Source organism: Equus caballus, chromosome 18 (genome assembly GCF_041296265.1).
Source record: "Equus caballus isolate H_3958 breed thoroughbred chromosome 18, TB-T2T, whole genome shotgun sequence".
Lineage (NCBI taxonomy): Eukaryota > Metazoa > Chordata > Mammalia > Perissodactyla > Equidae > Equus > Equus caballus.
In genome coordinates this window covers 49,364,946-49,389,437 of record NC_091701.1, presented here as the reverse complement: position 1 = coordinate 49,389,437, position 24,492 = coordinate 49,364,946, and the positions used below count along the sequence as shown (strand labels likewise).

The window sequence follows — 24,492 nt, the reverse complement described above, 5'->3', positions numbered from 1 at the left end:
GAGAAAACAACTCCATGTTATTATAGTTACATGGATTTTGCAACCAATGGTTTAAATCAAAGAAGAATTATTATTATTAGTTAACACATATATAGTGCTTACTACATACCAGGCACTGTTCTAAGTACTTTACATCTATAAACTCATTTAACTCTTACAACCATCCTGTCAGGCGGCTACTCTTATTACCCCCATCTACAGATGGAGAACTGAGGTTCTGAGAGTTCAAATAACTTGCTCAAGGCAGGAGAGACAAGGTTCACACCCAGATGGTCTGGCTCCAGAGTCTGTGCTCTAGAACACTTCCTATTCAGCCTTCTAAACTACCTGTATGAATACAATTGTAGCTGTGAGTATGATATCATCTAGTGGTTAAAGCTTTATCTAGTGGTTAAAGCATATAAAACTTTAGAATCAAACTACCTCCATATAAATTCCAGCTTCTCCACCTCCAAGCATTATGAACTTGTGCACCTTACTCTACCCTTTACACCCTGGCTGTCAGTTGAGGAGAACAGCAGTACCTACCTCATAGGGCATCTGTGAGGACTAAGTGAGCTGATATGTGTAAAGAGCTTAGCTCCATGCTTTATATATGGTAGATGCTCAAGTCATGTTGGGTAATAACAAGCAAGATAAGAGTCTGACAATCATGCCTTGTTGTGAGATTCTAGTGTAATGCTAGACATGCAAGATACTCAATAACTATTTGCTATTGATGGTAATGATGATAAAGCTAGTTTGAGCTTTCCTTCGCAATATAAAGACTAGAGATGTTGTCTAGCTAGAGAAAAGAGATGAGGATTTGATATGTGCTTTAATCCTTTAAGATGGATTTTCAGGACCCTGAGCAACTTTTACTTTGGTGGAAAAATTTTATTTGAAATTGAGCTAAAGAGAAACATTTATACAGCCCAGTAAACCTGGGAATGAAAGAATAAATCAGTTTCTGCATTTTACACATGAATATTGCTTAGATAATAACCTGTTTCAGGACAGGGTATTTCAGTGAAAGTTGAACCTGTGAAAATTCATGCTTGAGGAGGAAGTTAGAAAGGATCTCGTAGTGGATCACTTTCAGGAGCCATCAAATTCTTCTTCTTCATTACTGGTGTCACCTTCTTCCTAGCAATTTGACACTCTTGTTGGAGAAGGAGGAAGCCAGATGAGTGGCGGCCAGAAACAAAGAATAGCCATTGCTAGAGCCCTTGTCCGAAATCCCAAGATCCTGCTGTTGGACATGGCCACCTCAGCGTTGGACAATGAGAGTGAAGCCATGGTACAAGAGGCACTGAGTAAGGTTTGTTGAAAATCTGAGTTCATTTTATGAGTCCATGTGGAAATGCTTGTGCTGCTGTAGGAAACACAGCTTATTGAGAGAGCAGACAGAGAGAGAGAGACTACATGGGTCAGTGTATCCAGTTTGACTGTTAAAAAATATTGGCTGACTACAATGTTCCTCAAAGTTGGATAGAAGACAGTATGATTTGCTTCCAAAAGCTGCACATGTAAAATTTAAAATTTTGTTAAGTCTAACTTATGTGATTAAAAAATTTTCCTTTTTTGTTTTTAGCTGTTAATTAATAGCAGAAATTGGATCAACGTGTGATGATGTTTATTACCATGAGAAAGTGGGCCGGTCTTTTCTAATATCTGCACAGCCTATTATTGAAGGATTTTCCCAGGGACAAGGCTCTGACTTACTTGTGGATTCTGAGATGATCCAAATGTCGATGTCGGCTCTGTCTTACAGTCTCGTTTAATGGTGCACTCTACCTCCTTGCAGATTCAGCGTGGACGTACAATCATTTCAGTTTCTCATCGCCTATCCACAGTCAGAGCTGCCGATGTCATTATTGGTTTTGAACAAGGTACAGCAGTGGAAAGAGGCACCCATGAAGAACTGCTGGAAAGAAAAGGAGTTTACTTCACTCTAGTGACTTTGCAAAGTCAAGGAGATCAAGCTCTTAATGAAGAGGACGTAAAGGGCAAGTGACTTTTCCATTATGCTTGCACATTATACTAGATAGTTAGCATATATAGTGCTTTATGGATTTCTATGCATTTTAATATACACTGTCTTATTTGTTCTCCCCAAAGCCCTGGGAGGCATTATATAGATGATATAGGAAAGAACAGAAGCTCAGGAGGTTTAGCTCCCTGATCAAGTCATAGAGTAAAATCCAGGTCTTCTGTGGAAGAACTTTCAATTCCATCCTTCTTTGTCCCCCCCCAACACTTTGCAAATAGAAGATGCTTCCTATAGTGCCTGCACACAGTAGGAGCTCTCTTCTTACTGGCTGAGTGAACTAATCAATGACTAAAATGTTTTATGCGTATTTTCACTAATGTAAATGGGTACTTCAGGCCCTAGGGTGCCTTCTCTTTTTCAATCTGAATTTTCAGATTTGCTGGTTTATCCCAGCCTACATTAACCAACCACTTCAAACTCTCTCTACCATATCACATCTGGATTTGTGAACTCCATTGGGTATGATAACATTGAACATGTAATTTATTCTAAAAAGAGTTTTTAAAAATTTGGTGAGTCTATCGTTTATTTTCCCACTTCTAGTGGGCTTCCCTTAAGTTTTTAATGATTTATATATGCTATAGCTATAGGATATCCATTTCTGTGCTGATAAAACATAGGCTGTCTCAGGTTAAAAGATTCAATCTTGCTGAGTATTTTGGAATTTCTCGTTAGAAGGTGCTGGACAAGTGCTAAGTTTCATTTACTGCACTAAAGTTAATAGACTGTCTTAGCATCAAATATAGTAATGATGTGCTAGGCAAACATAGTAAATAATTTTATTGTATATGGTTCTGCTTATTGTACACACTAAGGAATCACTCATGTTGTATTGAATAGGAAAAGACGAAACTGAAGGTGCCTTACTTGAGAGAAAACAGACCTTTAGCAGAGGGAGCTACCAGGCTAGTTTAAGGTAAGCCTAAGTGGTGGGGCAGATTTTAAAGTTTTCAGATATTCCTAGGAGCCTTCTGCAGCTGTGACCCTCAGGTCACAGTATCTTGAGTACGACAAGGAGAGTCCCAAGCATATCCCTAGGTCTCGTGTAATAGAAACATGTAAGGGAATCCTTGGTTACAGTACTGACATTTCTGTCTCCAGTTCATGGAGATTTTTAATTTAAATTTGGCTTCTCATTTTATTGGGGATGGGATCATGATAGAGATGGTCTATTGTTAAAATATTGTTTATTGAGCTTAGAAAGGAGATTTAAAAAAAAATTGTGTTGAGTCTGGTCCCCAGAACTAATTGTAGTATGAAGCACTGTCTTATATGAAGGTCAAATGCATGCCTTTAGCTCCATTCTTTAACCTACGGAGCTACAACTGAATTACAGATATTTCTGCTCCCAGAGTAACGCATCCAAAGTGAAATCATTCCTTAACTAGATGAAATAAGAAATGTATTTCCTTTTTCTTTTTCTTTTTGTGAGGAAGATTGTCACTGAGCTAACATCTGTGCCAGTCTTCCTCTATTTTGTATGTGGGACGCTGCCACATCATGCCTTCATGAGTGGTGCTAGGTCTGTGCCCAGGATCCAAACCTGTGAACCCTGGGCTGCCTAAGTGGAGCATGAGACTTAACCACTACACCACCAGGCTGGCCCCAAGAAGTGTATTTTCTAACCCTTACAGAGAATTTTCCTAAACATGAGCTATTCATTTTTCTGTGGATCAAAATAGGAGTAATCACTTTCAAAGCATATTTTTGGCGTATGCTATAGCAAGACTGTAAATTTTAGTCTTCCATCCTGGTTTAAGAGTTTCAATAAAATACTTCCTTTAATGTTAAAAGTTTGTGTATTAAGAAAAATTCTGCCCCAGAGTATTCGTCTATATTTGTGAAAATGTTATTCAAGATTTTTTTCTTGTTAAGAGACTATTGGTAGGCAATGGGCTGACAGCTTATTTCTCTACAGTTGTCCTCACCATTTCTAGGATATTTGATTCACGGCTGTGCTCTGAGCAAAGGCTCAGTTATAGGACTTGCTCATTCAAGATAGCGAATTGTTTATTGAAAATTGGTTAAAGAGGCTTAAAATAGAACATTCAGGTAACAACTCCAAGTAGTTCAAACATGGATGTATCTATTTTAGTATTTGAAGAGTAGTTCACTGAGTTTATGCTTAGGGTTTTTTATTTTTCCTTTTGAGAACAGGTCTATTCAGAAAATTTTCAAGAATTGCTAGCTTTAATGAATTTATTGAATTTGGAAAATAATAAAGCATAGCTTCAAGTTCCTTTATAAAGTAAAAGCTATAAAAATTGCCAAAATTATTAGGCAACTTTTATAGACATCTGGCATTACACTTAATCATGCTCTTCTGATTGGAATAAAAAAATTAAATTATAAGGGCCATTAGAATCACAACCTGAAGATACCAACTAATTTCTTCAACGGAGAGAATGCCTCGGCATCTCTATCGATCACTAGGTGAAAGGTTGCAGAGAGGAAGTTTATCTCATGGTCTGTTAACAAGAAGATCAATATTTTCTTAACTTTTCAGATGAACAAAATTCTACCCATTCTAAGTAGTTTACTTACAGTTCACTATGAGGACCAGACAACCATTTTTAATATAAACATTTCCTATGTGGCTATTAGTTCTCACAAATTCTACATTTTGATGACTAGGATGAGAAATCCAGGAATATAATCTATACACGGGAAGTAGCTATTAAACCTCCTGCAGAGAAAGATTTGTAAGTCTGAGTAAGAAGGTCTGTTAAAAATATCTCATTGTGTATGCTGACACATTTTTTTTGCTAAAAGATGACTAAATGAAATGTTAATTTGTATCCTCTTTCCTTGGCTTTGATCTTTCTGATGGCTAAGTCCCTCTTTAGTAATATATTTTAGGTTCAAGAGTAATTTAATGGATGACAGTAATTAATTTTCTAAATAATAATGTTGCAACAGAGAGAGCATTTATTCCCTGAATTAGCTGTTTTTATTTGTGGTGAGAAGTGGTGCACAGCTTCTGAGAAAGGAAGACGCAGATGCTATAGGTTTCTGAAAAGGGGTGTGATAGAATCCTAACTCTGGAGTTTATGGTAGACCATAAGAGGGGCAACTGGCTGCCAAGTAGGGTACCTGCCTAGCACCCTTACTGCCCACAGTCTCATTGGGACAGCCTATGCTAGACAGGTGGAAGGGTTTGGGGAATAGGGAGAGAGAGAGACTTAAGAAATATAAGACTGAAGTAGTAGAAATCCAAGGGGACGAGGATTTAGGTCTTCCTTGCCCAGAACCAGAGGAAGTCAACTATATTTTGAGACCCTCTCCTTTTCCACATACTCCTACCTTGGCTTCCAAGGCTCTGAGTTTGCTTTTTAGGTCCATGACCCTAAGTCTCAGCTCTATCATGACTCTGCTCTCTCCAGTTGACACATGCCTACTTCTCACACCTTCTGGAAAAGACATCTCAACCTTAGTTACCTAACCCAAGGAAACGACTCTGTTGCTGTAAAGTTTCGGGGCTGGTGGGAGGGAACTGGAGTGTCCCGGAGGCCAGTCTGGCAGCAGGAGTAGGAGTGAGGAGTGATTTCGTGCCTGGTCATAATAAGACTTGCAAGAGTTTGAATGTGCAAGAGCAAGGAAGAGGGATTACTTGTTGAACCTGGGTGACTAAGAGGATGGCAAAGCCATTAACAGAATGTGGGAACAAATTAAAATGATTAAGTTGATGTGTTACTGCCTTCACAAGAAGGCTGGATGACCACATATAATAGGCAGGCACCACCTTGATGTTTGTTTCAGTCTAATCTCACCTGAATACAAATGATAGAGAGAGACTTGGGAATGGTTCCCAATAGATGGCACTAAAACAGTTGATGCAGGTCTTCTGCTCTCTAACATCTTTCTCTTTACAACATATTACTTCAGATTACGTGCTTTGGTAACGTAACTGCCTGCCTCTAAAGTCTTCAGCATTGCCTCTATCACTTAGGACTATTTTCAAATGACTCAAAATCTAACCCCACCTGGTTTAACCTTTAAAATGAGGGAATCAGTTAAGATAACTAAATAGTCCAAGGATGCTTTGGCTTCAGGCAAGGTTGGGGCTTCAATGATACGTCCAAGATACATACAGATTCTCCCTCTTCCCTTCTCAACTCTACCTGTTTTCACTATTGGCTTCATTTTTCAGGAAGCTTCTTACTTTGAGGGTCTTGACATAATTGCCAGCAGCTCCCAGTGCTGCACACTTTCAAGTTTAACTCAGAGGAGAGTAGGAGTCTTCTTCCCAAAAGTCTCAGGAAATAAACCAAAGCAACCGAACCAATTGCTTCCTGTCTATCCCGTGCTAAGTGTATGTAACCAGTAAGCCTGTTTTCTCCTGCCTCTGTGCTTCTGTTCACACTGTTCTCTCAATCAGAAATGCTCTTCCCTCTCTAGTCTACAAATACCCAAATCCTACCTTAGCCACCTCTTCCATGAAGCCTTTCATGGTAATGCCTGCCGTACATTTCTTTATTCAAACCTGCCTTACAGCACTTACCACATTCTTCCTTACATCAGGGTTGGGTGCACGCATTGCTCATCTACGAGATTTTACGTTCCTTGAGGGAGAAGTCTGTGATTGACCAGTCTTTGTATCCCCCCAGCACCTGGCAATGGTTTGCGTGTTGTAGGTGTCCAATAAGCCTCTGTTGAATGAATGAATGAATGAACGAACACATGAAGCTAAATTATATTTCAATAAAATATTTGTTAACTAAGTGCATCCCCAAGGGTGGTACATAGCCTGGAGAAAATCTCACTAGGGGCCCTATTTCCTCCAGCTAGCTCATTTGTATCCAGGTGGCATTATGCTAAAGTAAACATGAAATATAGACAGAGAAAGGGAGAGAGATCAAAACTACAACCTACAACCAGAAGGGAGGTAAAGGCGATGGACCACTGCCATTACAGCAATTAGCAGAACCATGTAGATTTGGAATGGATTTGAGTCTTAGACTTCTTTTTTTGGCGGACTAGTGGGACAACTTGAACACCCTTCTCTTTCTCTTTTCTTGGGTACACTCTGAATCAGAGTCTAGCTTGGGACCCACAGCAACCAACCTGGTTAGCTCTGCCCTAAGAAGAGGTTTGTGAAACCTAACAAGGAAGCTCCTTTATCTGGTTACCATGTGACCTAGTGAACATTTCTGTTTATTTGACACATGTGATGCAACCTTGGACACTAGTTGAGTCCTGTTCTAGCCTGCCCACAATCTACAGATTCTTTCATCTTTCTGTTTGTTTACAGATCTTCCATCCGGCAGCGTTCCAAGTCTCAGCTTTCTTTCCTGGTACATGATCCTCCAGTAGGTGTTATAGATCATAAGTCTACTCCTGCAGAAGACAGACAGGTCAGGCACCAATTTAAGGATATCTGAAAACTTTTTTTCAAATTTGTAAATCTCTTTCTTAAATTATAATTGCCTGAATTGTCTTGTCAACAAAGGTATTTGATAAGGCTAGCCCTTATACAAGTCATCACAAATTTTGAATTAATGGGGGCTGATTTGGTCTTATGGACATTTGTTTACTTCATACAATTTTATAATAATTGTTTTAGAATGCATTTAAAACTAACACTATTCATTTTAACATAATTCAAAATAACACAATAATTAAAGAGATGGGAGAGGAATCAACTCCTAGAGCCATATAAAACTTTCTCCATAAAGATGCCAGTAGCCCAAGCTGTTGTGGGCACAGTCTAACTTTCAGGTAAGGAGAACATCCCTCCTCCTGAGAGCCTTCCTTGATCACTGTACCTCACTCTTCAGCCCTAACGCTTTCACATCCATCCCCCGTTACTCTTCATTTGAGTCTTTTCATGGCAATTCTCTTACTGAGCCTTATTTGAGGTCATGCTGTCTTATCCCCTTACTAAATTAAAAGTTTCCAAAGTGAATGACTAAGTAGTATTTGTATTTGTATGGACTTGGGCACCTAGCCCAGTGGCCTGCGCTTAGCAGGACATCAGGAGATTTTAGAACTAGGATGAAAAATTGAATTTCTACAATAAAATAAGCCCAAACCACAAGATTTATCCAAGCAAATAAGTCAGAGAGTATTCTAATTACAAGCACATCCATTATGCATGATGTAATTGCAAATTGTCTTTAAAAAATTTCAATGTGAGAATTCATTTTGTAAGTAATTATGAACATTGGTTCACAATGACAAATTTGGAAAAAAGTACAGTACTGCTTATGATCTGGTGACTATGGTAGAAGGATTGTTAAGGCTCTCTTTCAGTTTTCATGTATTAGTAATGGATGAATAGAGGACTCATAACTAATAGAGTTGGTTTAAATAAATTTCATAGAAGAACACCTTTTCTCAGAAGCAGCAGGATGAACCACAATGAGAGAAATGTATTTCTCTAAGCATGATTGTCTACTGCATCTTGCCATTAACGATTCGGCTCCTCTTCTAGTTCTTGAAATGGGTATTTCATTTATGTCCATGGTGCTGCCACTAATAACTACAAAATGCATTATGTATGGAGTTTAATAGAACTTCAAGGGAGAAAGGACAAAGCACTACACTGAATTGTCAAACATAATAGCACCAATCATATTCAATTTTTGCATTTTCATGTTTTTTCTTTCTAGTTTCTAGGTAGACGTTTGACAATAAAAGCAAGAGAGTTAGGAAGGAAGGAAAAGAAAATCTGATTTTGTTGTTGTTATTGCTGAAATTGGTAGATGGCCCAGCATAGTTGCAGAGAGCAATTAGATTCCCGGAGACCTGGACATCGATTGCCATAGAGTTCTTATGATGCAGGGAAAACTCAGAAGGGAGTCATTGAAATAAAAGGAAACCTCAATCAAATATAGAGATTAGTTTTAGAGAAATAAAAATGCTCCATATAATATTCTACTCATCAGCATTGTAAATTAGAATGGAACAATTAAATTCAATTAAATGTAAGCAACTGTAATTTTAAAAAGATGCCACTTGATATTCTCTCTCTAGTTAAGGGAGAAAAAGGAAGAAGAAGGAAAAAAATGACAGGAAAGCCAACACGATTTTGCTAGAGCTCCAAGAGGAGAACATCTTATGCTTGTATTAATATTGCTTGTTTGTGTGACAATTATATTGGAGTCTCTTAGATTTAAAGAATTCCGTATTTTTAAAAAGGAAACAACAGAATTAGGGTTAATAAAATTTAACTTATGGGATTTCTAATCCAACTAAATTTTAAAATATTTTAAATATCTGGGTTATTCTAATCCCAAGTATCTTTTAAAGTACTTTAATAGTTAAGTCTTGCAAGCGCAAGTCCTGGTGAAATCCTTTCTTTTCCTCATTTTGTTGGGGAAGCTCTAACCTTACCTTCTTTTAATTGGGAGATGTTCTATCTTATGTTGCAGTGCAAAAGGTTTACTTACATAAAGGAGTTATCTCCACCTTGTGGTCTCAGAGTTTTGACTCTGAAAACGTAGAAGAGATATTTTCATAAGTCTGTGCTTCCAAAATCTGAGGAGTGTCTGACCCAAGATCTCATAGTCAGCTGGTGACAGAACTAAAACTACAGCTTGTCTCTCTTGCTCTCCAACCTGTGCTCGTGCTTCCCATAAATGGAGTCAGATCTTAGTCATAATGCTGATAAAATTAACTTTAGGATTAGGGGAAAACTGCAGGTTAGAGGTTCTAGTCTCTGATATCTAGGCATCTCTTTCATGAAAACCAAAAAACAAGGTAGAATATATATGAGATCAAGTCAAGGTCAAATATTAGAGACCCATCACTTTGTTACAGCTAACTGTAAGATAGGCTTTAGGTATTGGTTAAGAGAGAGGACAAAGACAGGACCCATTAAAATGACTATCAGTATTTGTTCATTTGGAGACTCTCTGCTCCCTTGTCATAATTACCATTTCTTATCATCAAATCTTAAAGCCATTATTTAGGCAGGAGGCCCCTGGGGATTGTCATGATGAAACCAGTGTAACAAAGTAGAGAAAGTAAGACATAATATTTAAGTAGGAAGTTCTATTTTCACTTGACCTACACAAGGAGACGGAGGGAAGGAAACTGGGAAAAGTCCAGTGTCTCTCATTGAACCATCTCCATAGTAGGGGAGCCATCAGTATTTTTTCAAGTAAATGTTTTGTTGCATGTATGCACCATGGGCATAAAAGCTTCATTCGTTCTTTCATCCAATAAACATTGATTGCACACCTATTATGTGCCCGGTATTGTGGTAGGAACGCAAAGATGAGCAAAAGCCACTGTCCTCCTCCCTGCACTGGAGTTGCTGGTAGGATTTTTCTTTACATCTGATAAAAGAGCACTGTGCAACTTGACATTGCTACAACAGGGGCGGGAACTCCGCAGTGCTGAAACACATGTAGACTTTTGCCATTTTATCTCTCTCTCCCTTTATATATAGAGGGAAGATGAATAAATTCATCTTTAGCTTTTAGATGAGTAAACACGTCTTTAGCTTTGCAAAATCAGAGAATAAAGCCCTTCTATACATAATGACTTCAATTATATTTTGTTTTCTTTTATTCTTCTATTATTCTTTTAGCTATATCAAATAAATGTCAATTAAAAATCAATTACTCAGAGACAGGTTTCCTAGTTTTTGCATCATTCAGACTTGATAATCACATCGCCTTTGGGCTTGGGGGAGAGTTTTCTTTAAAGTCAAACTTGTATTCAAATTAATTAAATTTTGCCTCTTGTTAGTTTATCTTGGAATGATAACTACTTGACAAAAGTTACTTCATATTGCTTTTAAATGTCTTAGGTTTTGTTGTTTAGAGTTAGGTTTACTTTCAGGTATCAGAAGGCCAGGAAAATTTCTGTCATGTCAGGCTGTGAGTGGATCATCCTGTAGGGCAGTGGTTCTGGGAATGTTGGAGTTTAATGCCCTTACAGGGTACAACACAGCTGACACTTTCAAAATGTGTAATTGTGGAATCTTAGACAATTAGTGCTGGAAGGAGTCTTGAAGATCATATACTGAGGATCTCACAAACTAGGCTTTGTTACCAGAATTACGCGGGGAGTATTTTTTAAAATACAGATACACACTTAGGATTACTACATTAGAATTTCTGGTGATGGGGCACAAGAACCTGTATATCTGATCATTGACCCACGTGAGTCGGTATGCACCCACATCTGGACACCAACCACTGTCTAGAACTGTAAAGGGTCTGATATTTTGCTCTTTTGCAAACTATCAAGTTAGCCTGCCACAGTTTCATGGATGCTGGCAGAATACACAAGAGTCCTATGTCAGAGACAAAAGACGTTATTACTCACAGCAAGAGCAGTAGCCAGAATACAGCATTTGCACTGTTTTCCCAGCCCAATGCTTACTTCCCATAAGTTGATGCAAAGAGGGCTAGATGATACCAGCAAGTGAAGGGGCGTGTGTTACAGGAAAGAAATCCCAGGCTTAAGGCACCTGATTCATTTATAATGGGCAATAAGCACACCTGCTCTTTTCTTGGGATGGTGGAACCATCTCTGTGCTCCAAGGCTATTTGCTACACAAACATCCCTGAAAAAATAATCTAAACAAAAGTAGTCAGTGCCCCTGTTCACAAGATATGCAGAAGCACATATCAGAGACTGATAGAGACTTGCCTCCCCAAAACAACTTAGTCCAACTCTGTCATTTTGAGGATGAGATATTGAGCCCCAGAGAGCGAAAGTGTTTGGTGGTGTATTACACTGGTGGTCGTAAGGGTCTCATCCAAGAACCCCGTTCTTTCTACATCTGTTCCGCTCATGCTTTCCTAGGTGCGCTTCTTTCTCTCTGGCATTGATTTCCTAGAGCTAGTAAGCTGTCAGAGATGAAATCATTGAACAGAAGGATTTGCTGCATGAGGGAGTAGTAATGACAAGTCCAAGTGTTGAGGGCGGGCCAAGAGAGAACTTGAAATGGAGGCACTAACAAATCCATCACCAGCTGAGTTGCCTTCCTCTATCCTGTTCGGCTTGCAACTATCATGACATGGACATGACACCAGACATATATTTAAATGGAATTGGTAATGTGGTCTTTGACTTTGTAAACAGAAGGAAAGTATTTGAAGTTCCTCACTGTTGTCTGTTCCTGACATTCAGCTGTCTAAAGGGTAAATTACTACATGTTAATGAAAGAGAGTGCTAACTAATAGTTTTGTAGTCAATTTGCTATACATATTTTTAGTATATTTTAATAGAAAAGTAAAAAAAATTCAATATAGGTCTATATAAACCATCTAAAATCCTTTCTCAAACAAAGTGAGTAATAAATTTGATAACATTGAATAAATGGGCCTATAGACTGAGTAATATCTATAGCAAGGAAAAGTGATGGTTATAATAATAGACTTCTGGAAATAATATTTGCCTTCAAGAGAATAAAAATTTGCTAGCTCTGACATTTTAATGCAACTAAAGAGATCAGGATAAGGAAATATTGAAATAATTTTTACTCCTTGTGATGAAAATGTAGAATTTAGAAGTCCAAATAGGTTATCATGTACTTCTGGGTACTCATTAAGAAAAACTCTACAAAAAACATGTAAATTATAATTGTTGACAGCACTTAATAAATTTTTAAAATTATTTTGCCTGTTTCAGATACACTGGCCTGCCTTAGAGCTTTAGCCAGTTACTGGATTAAAGAGCTTTGATATTTAGGAAGGGCATATCTTGAAAATTTCAGAAGTCCTCAAATATGTAAATATCACTCAAGCACAAAAATTTTTTTAAATTAGAGGGTTCCTTTTCTGAAAGATCCAACATATGTATCACTCCCTGAGAGTTAATACGTATGTGATTATGAAATGAGAACTGTAAGGTCACCTCCAGATGAGTTCTCCCTCTAGGCTCAGTCCCTTCTGAGTCATAGCATGGTCTCAAGCAGTTCAAGACTGTTCCTCACAAAATAACAATCACTGCATCTCGTAGATCTTTGAGGTCACTCATAACCAATCAATCCATGACTCTTAAATCTGTGGCTGCTGAGTGGTCTGCTGTGTAATAGAAGAGTGGATGCAGAATGTCTGTGTGTACATTTCTGAATGACTACTGTAACCCTCTCTCCCCTCAAGGACAAGGACATTCCTGTGGAAGAAGAAGAAGTTGAACCTGCCCCAGTTAGAAGGATTCTGAAATTCAATGCTCCGGAATGGCCCTACATGCTGGTAGGGGCCGTGGGTGCAGCTGTCAATGGCACAGTTACACCCGTCTATGCCTTTCTGTTCAGCCAGATTCTTGGGGTAAGCAAAAGGCTGGACTAGCTTTATTCTCCTCATACCTTTTGTTTTTCCATCAGTAGATAGTGTCGTTTTTGGTAGGTTGGCTCTTTGTTTTAACGTATTCAGCTCTTTTTGGTTAGCTCCTTTTTTTCATCTCTAAAGGATTAAAAAGGCCTCGAGTCTCCATCACACAGAAGGTAAGAAGGCGAAGCTGAGCACTCATTTGGGCTGGGAGGACACTCGTATAGTCATCATGTCTGTAAAAAATGGCACTGTGGCTGCAAATTTAGTGTTAGAAGAGGGCGATTTACCTATATGCAAACCAAATCATAATGCAAAGCATGTTCGTTGAATAATGCGAAAGGATTTCAGGGCCATTTTGATCTTGCTGAACAGCTGAGGTACAAAGTCTGATTCATAATAGCAGATGTTAGTGCATGTTGTATAATTCTCTGCTTTCCTGCTGATGGCACCATTGAAATGGGGGAGGTGAGGAGGAAACAGGACAAAGAAGAGAGAAGTAAAATAAGTCATGGATAAAGAATAAGTTTATTTCAATTTTTCACTTCCTAGGAGTTTTGGTATTCTCTATCTGACTTTGTTGCTATAATAAAATAATAATAATAACTGCAAACATTCATTAAATGCTAAGCACTTTATATATAATAGTTCACTAAACTTTCCTAATAACCACCTGTGGTAGGTATTCTTATTGTTCCCATTTTACAAAAGAGCAAACCAAGGCATAGAGAACTTACAATAGCAAGCAGTGGAATCTGAGATTCAAAGCCGGACAGTGTGACTGCAGAGCCAGGTTCTAATAAAAGCTTATCATTGCAAAATTAGCTATCAAAATGCTATCATGTTTTCTTAGTTGAAATTTACACACACACATGCAAATCCTGTGAGATCAACACGGAGGCAAACTTAGAATTTAGAGTACTTTATTGACATGTTCAGTGACACAGGCATTAGGTGATGGGGCCAGGACTAGAACCCAGTTTTCTGAAGCCTAGCCTAAAGGATTTGCCAGCATGACACACTGTCAGAACTTAGTAAGAGTCCTAAGGTTTAGTTTCCCCTTCTACATCTCTCTCTTGCCGCCTCTCTGGTAGAGGTCCTGACCAGAAAAATGTTCCCACAGGCATAGGTTGTAAAGAAAGAGGCGGATAGTCTGCAAACACAATCAATCAATTTTGTGGGGAAGGCTCCAGCCACGGCTTCAGTCTTCACACTGCCCCCTTGTGGTGAGTGAGGAAATCATGTTAATTTCAGGGAGGTAGGAAATTGGAAACATAGGGACCTTCAACTCTGGTAAATTGAATTTCTGGTTATGTGAAAAATTTTATGCTGAAAATATTTGAAATAATTTATATCTCTTAATGCCTAGTAATTACAATATACTAAATATAATAGAAATGTCGTTTATTCATTCAACAGATATTTGTTGATTATCTCCCCTAGATGCAGTGCTAGGAATTTGGGAGGGCAGTATCAGTCATGGTGCCTTCCCTAATGGAGATTCAGGTCCATGAGGAAGACAGAGAGTAAACAGAAAAATCCACTCATCGTTCAACAAATATTTATTGATCATTTATTGTTTACCAGACACTGTTGCTGATGTTGGGGTCAGAGTTGTGAAGGAGAAAACCAGAGCCCCTTCCTGCCCTCATAAAGCTGACATTCTAGCAGGGAGAGGCTCTGGAAATGCATCTCACTGAGCATTGATGTAGCTGTAGAAGGTGTGGGGGATAGAGTTGAATCCATAAAGACCCAAGACTGTGCTCTAGATGTTTGCCTTTAAAATAAATCCAGGTTGTCAGCATCTTTGCTGATCATTTCTCTCTTATAAAAGCGGACTAAGAAATATACTCATCTAACTTCACCTAAACCCTATATGAGCTGCTGTGGAAAAAGTCCTGGGTTCCCTGTCAGGAGACCTTTACTCTGAAACTGGCTGTGCTGGTTACTTATCAAGTACTGTATGCCCTGAGGTCACCTCATGCCACTTCTCTGGGCCTCGGTTCCCTCAATTATAACATGAAGGATTGACAAAGATGATTTCTAAGACAACGTCCAGCTTAAGTGGTCTATGAAATGGCTAAGTCAGAAAACACTTGATTCATCAATAACCCCTGCCTTCCTAGAGCACCCACCAGATACTGGTGGTGAGAGTATTCTGGGCAATTCTTCTGATCACCACCAGAAGTCCTAGGAAGGACTTAGCCCGAGCAATGGAGCTTTTCACTTAAGGGCTGCAGGACCAGAGTAGCTGAATCTAGTGGTGAGATCCAAAGTTTGCTCCTGGATACTGTTCTCACATGGTTGGATTTGCTAAGAGAATGAACCTAAACAAACTACTATTTTTTTCTCTCTGATAAAGAAGATTGTTTCTGTTTGTCTCTTAGCATAATTATCACATATTCATCAGCAGATTCACGATGCTTTCATCTCATAGGGTGTAATCACGAATCGGATAATAGTCTGTTTTTAATTGTGCTATTTTCATTCTGACATATCTAAAGGGCACAATATTCACATTTGGTGTTTTGAGACCACATTTGGGAACGCGGACCCAGCAAATGATTGGGCATTGTTAAAAACCTGGTTGCTAATCTAGTGAAGTCTTAATATACATGTAAGGCATAATTTATCTGATTCGCTTTCCCTGGGTCTCTTTGACTTGGAAAATGTGCCAAATGTTCCAAGCACAGCAATTTGGATGTAGCATGCTGGGAAAAAGCATGAACTTTGGAGTCAGCCAGCCCTGCATTTGTAATAAGTTTCTGCTCTGTACTCTCTGTGTGCATTTGGGCAAGGGGCTTCTCCTTGATGAGCCTTAGTTTCCTCATCTAGAATACGGAGCAAGGAAATCTACCTCACTGGGTTGTTTTAAGGATCCTAATTTAAGGAAATTCTCTCAAATTAAATTAAGTGACACATTTGGCGTCTGGTAAATATTAAGAGTTTCTTGAATGTTCGTTTTATCCTTAGGCACATTTAGCATTATAAAAATGGCACAGATGGATGCTCAAACCACAGCTAGTCTAAGAACAGAGGAACCTATGGACGGGCAGCCCATTGGGTTGCGTTTCAACAAGAATGTACAAAGAACTCATGGAGGAGAATTTTGTGAAAAAAGATTATGGATAGATAGATGCCCAATCTTGAACTGGACAGTTGTGTGGGTTTAACATTAGCCACACATTCTTTTTTAACACTGAGAAGATGGGTAACACCAAGAACCAGGAGAACGTGTCCAGAAGAAAACCACTGCACTGGAATCTGAAAAATAGGCATTTCCTTATCCAATAATAACTACTAGCTAAATGAACTTGGACAGAAGACTCAATGTTTTGGGCTTTAGTTTTCCGTCTGTAAAATGAGTTAAGCTGGCTAATCTGTGGTTCTACAGTCCAGGATTATGATAGGAGACCTGTAGGGAGGAAGGGGACTTGTCACATCGCAGCTTGGGGCTGCAGGAGATTTGTATAGGGATATTTAGAACCAAACTGAAATATGTCTTTAAACCCCTGAATTTGCAAACTCTAAACACGCGAGTTATCCCATGCTGGGAAGAATGACTGTGGTGACTTCTGAGCCCACTTTCCTCTGTGTTAAGAACCATGAAGGCCCTGGAAACTCTTGTCCTAGAAACCAGTAGATCTCATGACTGTAGAACCCCTCCCACCACTTTTGGAATTTGTGATCATTTGAACAGGTTATTTTTGCTTCACAAAAAAGCGTTTGTCAGTGGAATGGTGCACAATGCTTTCAGGAGATTTATTTGGCGTATGGCAGGTACTCGATGAATGTTTATTGAATAAATGGGATTTTTTTTGAGCAACTGCTTGTTGGCCTTGTTTTAGTTACTCAAATTACTTCAGAACAATAAATAGGGATTTATTGTACAGCTCTCTAATGCATACTTTTTCTGAACTCTCACAGTTCCCTCCCTTAGTCTGAATTGGGAAGGTTTTATTGTACCTAAAATCTGTGTCACTGTAGGTCAATGTCGGTAGAATATGCGGCTGTTCTTCCCATTCTCTTCCTGCAACTGCATGGTCCCCAGTCAGTTACTGGAGCACGTGGCTGACAGTTCACAATATGCTTATGAGTATAGCTTACTACTTACTATAAACTAAAAAATAACAAAACACCCTCAATTTCCATGAGTTTTTGGGGGGAACTTTTTCAGCTTCTAGTGATGTCGAGGCAACAACCTCAGTCTCAGATGGATACAAACTTGTCAGTGTCCTGATAGCTAGTTGCTTCTTTAACGATGGTATTATTTGTATACATATAATCTATAAAACTTATAACAGGTAAGATACCTGAGTGTGAAAATCATCTTTATTGCATCTATTATTTGAGAAAGACAGAGGTCGTAACAATACTTTGAATTTTGTCCCAGATAACATTCTCAGATTCTCAAGTATCTTCCTCACCTTTCTTCCTCCCTCCCTTCCATTCTTTCTTTCTTCCTTCCTTCTTCCCTGTTTCCTTCCTCCTTTCCTTCCTTCCTGTTTTTTCTTCGCCTTATTACATAAAGGACTTGAAGCATTTCATTATATTTTTCATCTCTATCAAAGAAAAACCAAAACAACTGCCTACATCAGGCAAAGAAACAAGACAAAAACCCTAACTATGGCTTTTCATTCACCAGGCTTCCTTCCCCATACGGAATTAAAATGCACAAATTCCCAGTTAACTTTGGTTTAATTACTAGTTTGTTTAAAGTGAAACTGTTTTTAACCCAAGGCTTAAGAGAAATTTCTTTTAAACATTTGAATTTGTTTCTTTCGGTATTATTTTTGATAATAAAGTTATTTCCTTGCTCACCATCTTGCAAAGACTTTTTCACTTCCTGATAAAGAAGAACAAAGGTCACAGATCAATGGTGTGTGCCTGCTCTTTGTAGCAATGGGCTGTGTATCCCTTTGCACTCAATTTCTGCAGGTAAGGAATTTTATTTTTTAGTTAGTAATTTAGCTATTTCTCCTCTTTTCATGTTAAAAATATCACTAAAGACTCCTTTCTGTTTTAGGGGTACGCTTTTGCTAAATCTGGAGAGCTCCTCACAAAAAGGCTACGCAAATTTGGTTTCAGGGCAATATTGGGGCAAGACATTGGCTGGTTTGATGACCTCAGAAATAGCCCTGGAGCGCTAACCACAAAGCTTGCTACAGACGCTTCTCAAGTTCAAGGGGTGAGCTCTGGGGGAAACCAGGGGCGTTAAGTAGACCTTCTTTCCTTCCAGTTTTCTGACAACCATCTATGTATTTTCTATAGAATAGGAACTTGCTGGCTTGAGATACCCTCGAGCCGCATGGCCCCCATTTCCAGAGCTGACAAATAGCAGCTAAAGCACAGCGTCTCCTCGGCAGGTCTCAGAATCAGGAGTCAAAATTCTGTCAGGGTTTTGGATTTCCTCTGAGTCTAGCAACTGAGAAGAACTTCCCTGAGACTCATTCCTCAGATGGTTTTCAGGCCCAGAGGCTCAGATTCCACAAGACTTAATAGCATCCCCCAGTGGGTGGAGGCAAAGAGTGTGTGGGACAAAAGCCTCCTTACACAGGTGCCCAGGGCAGAGTTAGTCTTAGGAAAGCAGAAGCTACTCTGAGCTGCCTCTGTGAGAGCCCCTGTCAACAGGCAAAGCTGTGATTTCTAATCCCCAGAAACTGCAGCCTTGTTCAAGGGACCTACACACATGTATAAGATGAGGTTACACCTTGATAAAAACAGGCACTTGGATTAAAGTGATGAGAATCAAGTTTGCCTCCTAACACCTCTACTCATTTTCTATGAGAATGAAAAAAAAAAAGGAAAAAAGAAAAATCGTGGTTTGTTTGGGAGGTTAATGGAAGAAAAAAACTCTCCAGACTGATAGTGCTGAGCCGTGTCTTGACTCCTAGCCAGCTCCACCAAAAATGCGGCCGATGGTATGGGAGAATTCCAAAGGCACGTGGAACCCTCTCACTCAGAGGAAAATCCCTGTAAATATTTTACTTTCCAGCCTTCTAGGTTTTTTCTATGTACACATGTGCTTCCCACAGACTTTGGGTGACACTCTACCTATTGTTTTGTAATCTTTCTTTTTTTCCCTTAAAAGAATCTGATGTGAGCATATTTTGGTCATTAAATATTTTTCTATAATAGATTTTTAATGACTGAATAATTCGTCATGTTAATGTATCACCATTTCTTAAAGAATTGCCTATTTATGTTTTTCCCTGTTGCCCAGCCCGCCAAGCAATTTGTATCACTTTACATCAAGCTTGGAACATCCTTGATTATTTCTTTAGTTCTCAAAATGTAATCACTGGATCAAAACGTGTAATCATTTTGAAGGGTTTTACTATGCATTGTCTTACTGCTTAAAGAAAGTTTGTGCCAATTTCACTTTCTTTTTTATTATTTTATTTTAGGATTATTATTTGTTATTGAAGTATACAATATTATGTTGGTTTCAGGTATACAACATAGTGGATTCTGCATTTTTAAACATTACGAAATAATCTCCATGATAAGTCTAGTAACCATAGAAAGTTATTATAATATTATTGACTATATTCCCACATGTTGTACATTACATCCTTGTGACTTATTTATTTTATAACTGGAAGTTTGTACCTCTTAATCCCCTTCACCTATTTTGCCCAGCCCCTTACCTCCTTCCCTTCTGGCCACCCCAGTTTGTTCTCTGTATCTGTGAGTCTGTTTCAGTTCTGTTTTGTGTTCATTTGTTTTGTTTTTTAGGTTCCACAAATAAGTGAAATCATATCGTATTTGTCTTTCTCTGTCTGACTTATTTTGCTTAGTATAATACCCTCTGGGTCCATCCAAGTTGTCACAAGTGGCAAGATTTCATTCTTTTTTATGGCTGGGTAATATTTCACTGTATATATAGATACCACATCTTTTCATCCATTCATCCATCAATGGGCACTTACTTAGGTTGCTTCCGTATCTTAGCTATTCTAAATAATGCTGCAATGAACATGGGGGTGCATATATCTTTTCAAAGTAGTGTTTTTGTTTTCTTTGGCTAAATACCCAGAGGTAGAATTGCTGAATTGTATGGTTGTTCTATTTTTAATTTTTTGAGGAACCTCCATACTGTTTTTTATAGTTGCTGAACAAACATTGTATGAGGGTTCCCTTTTTGCCACATCCTCGTCAACTCTTATTTGTTGTCTTTTTGATGATAGTCATTCTGACAAGTGTGAGGGTGATGTCTCATTGAGATTTTTATTGTTACTGATGTCCACCATTTTTTCATGTGTCTGTTGGCCATCTTATGTCTTCTTTGGAAATATGTCTCTTCAGGTTCTCTGCCCTTTTGTTTTTCTTTTTAGTGAGGAAGATTGGCCCTGAGCTAATATCTATTGCCAATCTTTCTCTTTTTTATATGTGGGATGCCTCCATAGCATGTCTTGATGAGCAGTGTGTAGGTCTGTGACCAAGATCCAAATCTGTGAACTCTGGGCCGCCCAAGTGGAGTGTGTGAACTTAACCACTATGCCACCAGGCCAACCCCTCTCTGCCTATTTTTTAATAGGATTGTTTAATTTTTGATATTGAGTTGTATGAGTTCTTTATATATTTTGGATATAATCCCTGATTGGATGTATCATTTGCAAATATCTTTATATATTTTGGATATAATCCCTGATTGGATGTATTGTTTGCAAATATCTTCTTCCATTCAGTAGGTAGCCTTTTCACTTGTTGATGGTTTCCTTCACTGTGCAAAGCTTTTCAGTTTGATGTCGTCCCATTTGTTTTTTTTGCTTTATTTGCCCTTGCCTGAGAAGACAGATCCCAAAAAATTTTTCTAAGACCAGTGTCAAAGAGTTTACTGCCTATATTTTATTCTAGGAGTTTTATGGTTTCTAGTCTTACATTTAAGTCGTTAATCCATTTTGAGTTTATTTTTGCATATGGTGTAAGAAATGTATCAATTTCACTTTCATTGTCTGAATATTCCAGTGTCCAGTTCACCTAACTCTTGAACTTAGGTTAAACAAATAAGCCATAATCTTATTTCTTCTATTTTTTCATCCTTCAGTCTGCAACGGGGTTTTTCAGGTTCTTCACTAGAACCAGAATTTGGAGAGTAGCATCTAATCATCTTACAAAAATTTTACTAACCCTTTAAAAAACAAAAGTTTCTAAGAGGTTTTCTAATATTTTTGTTGTAGTTGCTGTTTAAGTGAGGTAGCTAATGCAGGTCAAATTTATCTTAAGATTGGTATAAGGTAGAAATTTGGCTTTTTTTTCCCTCAAGCGGGATAGACAACATTCCAAAAGGATTTAATACAGGTTCCATTTTCCACTGATGTGAAATCCTACTGCCTGTAGTGAATATCAACTTCCAATGTACACTTAGAACTATTTGGGGGTTCTCTATTCTCTTTCATTGATCAAGTTCATTTATTCTATGTCAGAATCTTACAGTTTTAATTACTGTGGCTTTATGATAAGCTTTTATTATCCGGTAAGGCAGATTCCTCTCACAATAACTTTCCCCTTCAAACTTTTCCCCTTCTTTTATCTATTCCTGGACATTAATTATTCTAAATGTACTTAAAAATAATCTTCGCTTCTTCAAAAATTTCATTTTGATGCTGATTAAACACACCCATGGATTGCTCTTGTGGGGATATTAAAAGTTTCCGAGAGAGACATACAAACAGGACTCTTTGGTTTTTAGCAAGATTTACAGTTTTATTAATATATCCCTCTATCTTGTTCATTTTTTCTTATGGGTTTTTTTTTTTTGCTATTTTGAATGGGATATTTTGCTCAATTCTATTTTTCTTGTAGGTTGAGACTAAAGCTATTAGTTTTTGCATATTTATCTTATAGCTGTCCACTTTTTTCAAATTCTCTTATTAGAATTTTTTTAAAAATTTACATAGTCTGGTTCTTTTATATGCAAAAATTATGTGCAAAGATAATTTTATCTCTTCCTTTCTTATTCAATATTTATACCAATTATTTTATTTGCTTGTTTATTTCATTACTAGAACTTACAAACACTTTTGAGTAGAGCAGTAATTGTAGGAATAGAGGAGATTCTCTTAAGCAAGACAGAAAACCATAAAGCAGACTTGTCAGAACATAAAAATGTAAAACTTTTGTATAGACAAATGATAAACTAAGAAAACATTTGTAACAAGAATTAATATACTTAATAACTCTAATATGTGTAGTGCTCCTGAAATTGATAAGAGAACAGAAATTAACTAATAAAAATGGTTTTAAGTTATCAATCAAATAAAATGTAAAAGAAAACAAAATAATGATATCCCAAAGAATAACTGCACAGCTGTTTTTCAAATACTGCCTGACTTTCAAGAAATGCCTGACAGTCCTTGCCAACCAGAAATTCTTTAAAGAAAAAATTGTGGTAAAACAAAATTTACTGTTTCAGCCATTTTTAAGTGTATAATTCTGTCATTAAGTACTTTCACATTGTTAGGCAACCATTACCACTATCCATATCCAGAACTTTTCCATCATCCCAAATAGACACTCTGTACCCATTAAACAGTAACTTCCTATTGCTCCCTTTCCCCAGCCCCTCATAACTACCATTCTACTCTGTCTCCATGGATTTGACTATTCCAGGAACCTCATATAAGCAGAATTATACAATGTTTGTCCCTTTGTGTCTGGCCTGTTTCACTTAGCTTAATGTTTACAGAGTTCATCCATGGTTATAGAATGTGTCAGAATTTCACTTCCTTTTTAAGGCTGAATGATATACCATTGTGTGTACAGACCACATTTTGTTTATCCATTCTGCTGTAGATGGGCACTTGGGTTGCTTCCACCTTTTGGTTATTGTGGATAATGCTGCTATGAACATGGGCGTACAAGTAAATTCTTAATTTAGCTTTTTACTCCTGTCCTCAAGGGGGTTAGTACCAACACATGGGAATTCTTTGGACCACAGGGTTCCTGTTCCATTTGAGTCTTCAATACAGTGTGAAACTGCAGATTCTTCTTGAACAGCACTGCCTTGGCACTGGTGATTACCTAACACCTTACCTTTGGTTGTTTTATCTTCTTTGTCTTAAACAACGTTAAAGTCTCTACAATTTTGACAAGTAGCCCTCTAGTTGTAACCATCGAAGTGTTTTCTACTCACAAGGCATCAACCTTTGGTCACATCTGCATAGCTGCAACTGAAATGAAGACTTGGAATCATCGAATATTTTTGATTAGTATAGATAATAATTACCACAGTGGTCTGATATCCACCTACATTGGGACTGAATCCATTTTGTCCATCTATGTTGACTAAACAGTTGTGTATTAAGTCAGCATGTAACTTTGTACCAGTGAGTAGGCTAAGTTCAACGAGAAGCAATGTAGTGTCTCATAACAGTCTTGTATGAATTTCAAAACTCTAACTATAGAGCAAGCATAAATCTTCACTGAATAATCAGAAATATTACCATAAGCCCAATGCCTGGGCATTTTCAAGCAAGCCAAGTGCATAGGTACCTGACACATGGGCAGCCCATGCTTAGGGCTGAATTAATCTCAGACTGACTTCTCTAGCTCTGACACTCATGAAATGAGATTAGTCACTAGATGAGCTCCCAAGAAGCTGTGAATAAAACGGACTTTCATTAATCCAGCCTTCAAATGCATTATAGGAGTTCATTATTTAAAAGAACCTACCTTTTTAGGAGCCGGGCCTGTGGCCTAGTGGTTAAGTTCAGCATGCTCTGTTTCGGCAGCCTGGGTTTGGTTCCCAGGTGCGGAGCTACATCACTCACTGGCAGCCATGCTTTGGTCGTGACCCACATACAAAATAGAGGAAGATTGGCACAGATGTTAGCTCTGGGTGAATCTTCCTTAGCAAAATAAATAAATAAATAAATGAAATTTTAAAAAATAGAAAAAGAACCTACCTCTTTAAACATAGAACTACCATATGACCCAGTAATTCCATTCCTAGGTATATACCCAAAAGAATTGAAAGCAGGAACACAAACAGATATTTGTATACCAGTGTTCATAACAGCATTATTCATTATGGCCAAAAGGTGAAAACGACCCAAGTGTTCATCAACAGATGAGTGAATAAAAGCCACATGTGGTATGTACATACAATGGAATATTATTTAACTTTAAAAGGAATGAAATTCTGAAACGTGCTAAAACATGGATGGACCTTGAAAACTTTATGCTCAGTAAAATAAGCTAGACACAGAAGGATATCGTATGATT

General features: G+C 38.0%; 1 protein-coding gene across 13 annotated transcripts in view; it reads left to right on the top strand.

Moving 5' to 3' along the window:
- Positions 1-24,492, top strand: part of ABCB11 (ATP binding cassette subfamily B member 11) — an 87,453-nt gene that overhangs the window by 47,001 nt on the left and 15,960 nt on the right. For 2 of the 13 annotated variants that reach the window (XM_070241168.1, XM_014732520.3), the window contains exons 15-21: positions 1,130-1,300; positions 1,787-1,988; positions 2,873-2,948; positions 7,284-7,386; positions 13,096-13,263; positions 18,097-18,201; positions 18,290-18,451. In XM_070241168.1, coding sequence (XP_070097269.1) covers positions 1,130-1,300; positions 1,787-1,988; positions 2,873-2,948; positions 7,284-7,386; positions 13,096-13,263; positions 18,097-18,201; positions 18,290-18,451 — 987 coding nt within the window. Of the gene's footprint in view, positions 1-1,129; positions 1,301-1,786; positions 1,989-2,872; positions 2,949-7,283; positions 7,387-13,095; positions 14,651-16,236; positions 17,090-18,096; positions 18,452-24,492 lie in introns of those variants that run through there. The other 11 variants (XM_070241172.1, XM_014732522.3, XR_011428257.1 and 8 more) reach the window with 8 other exon arrangements.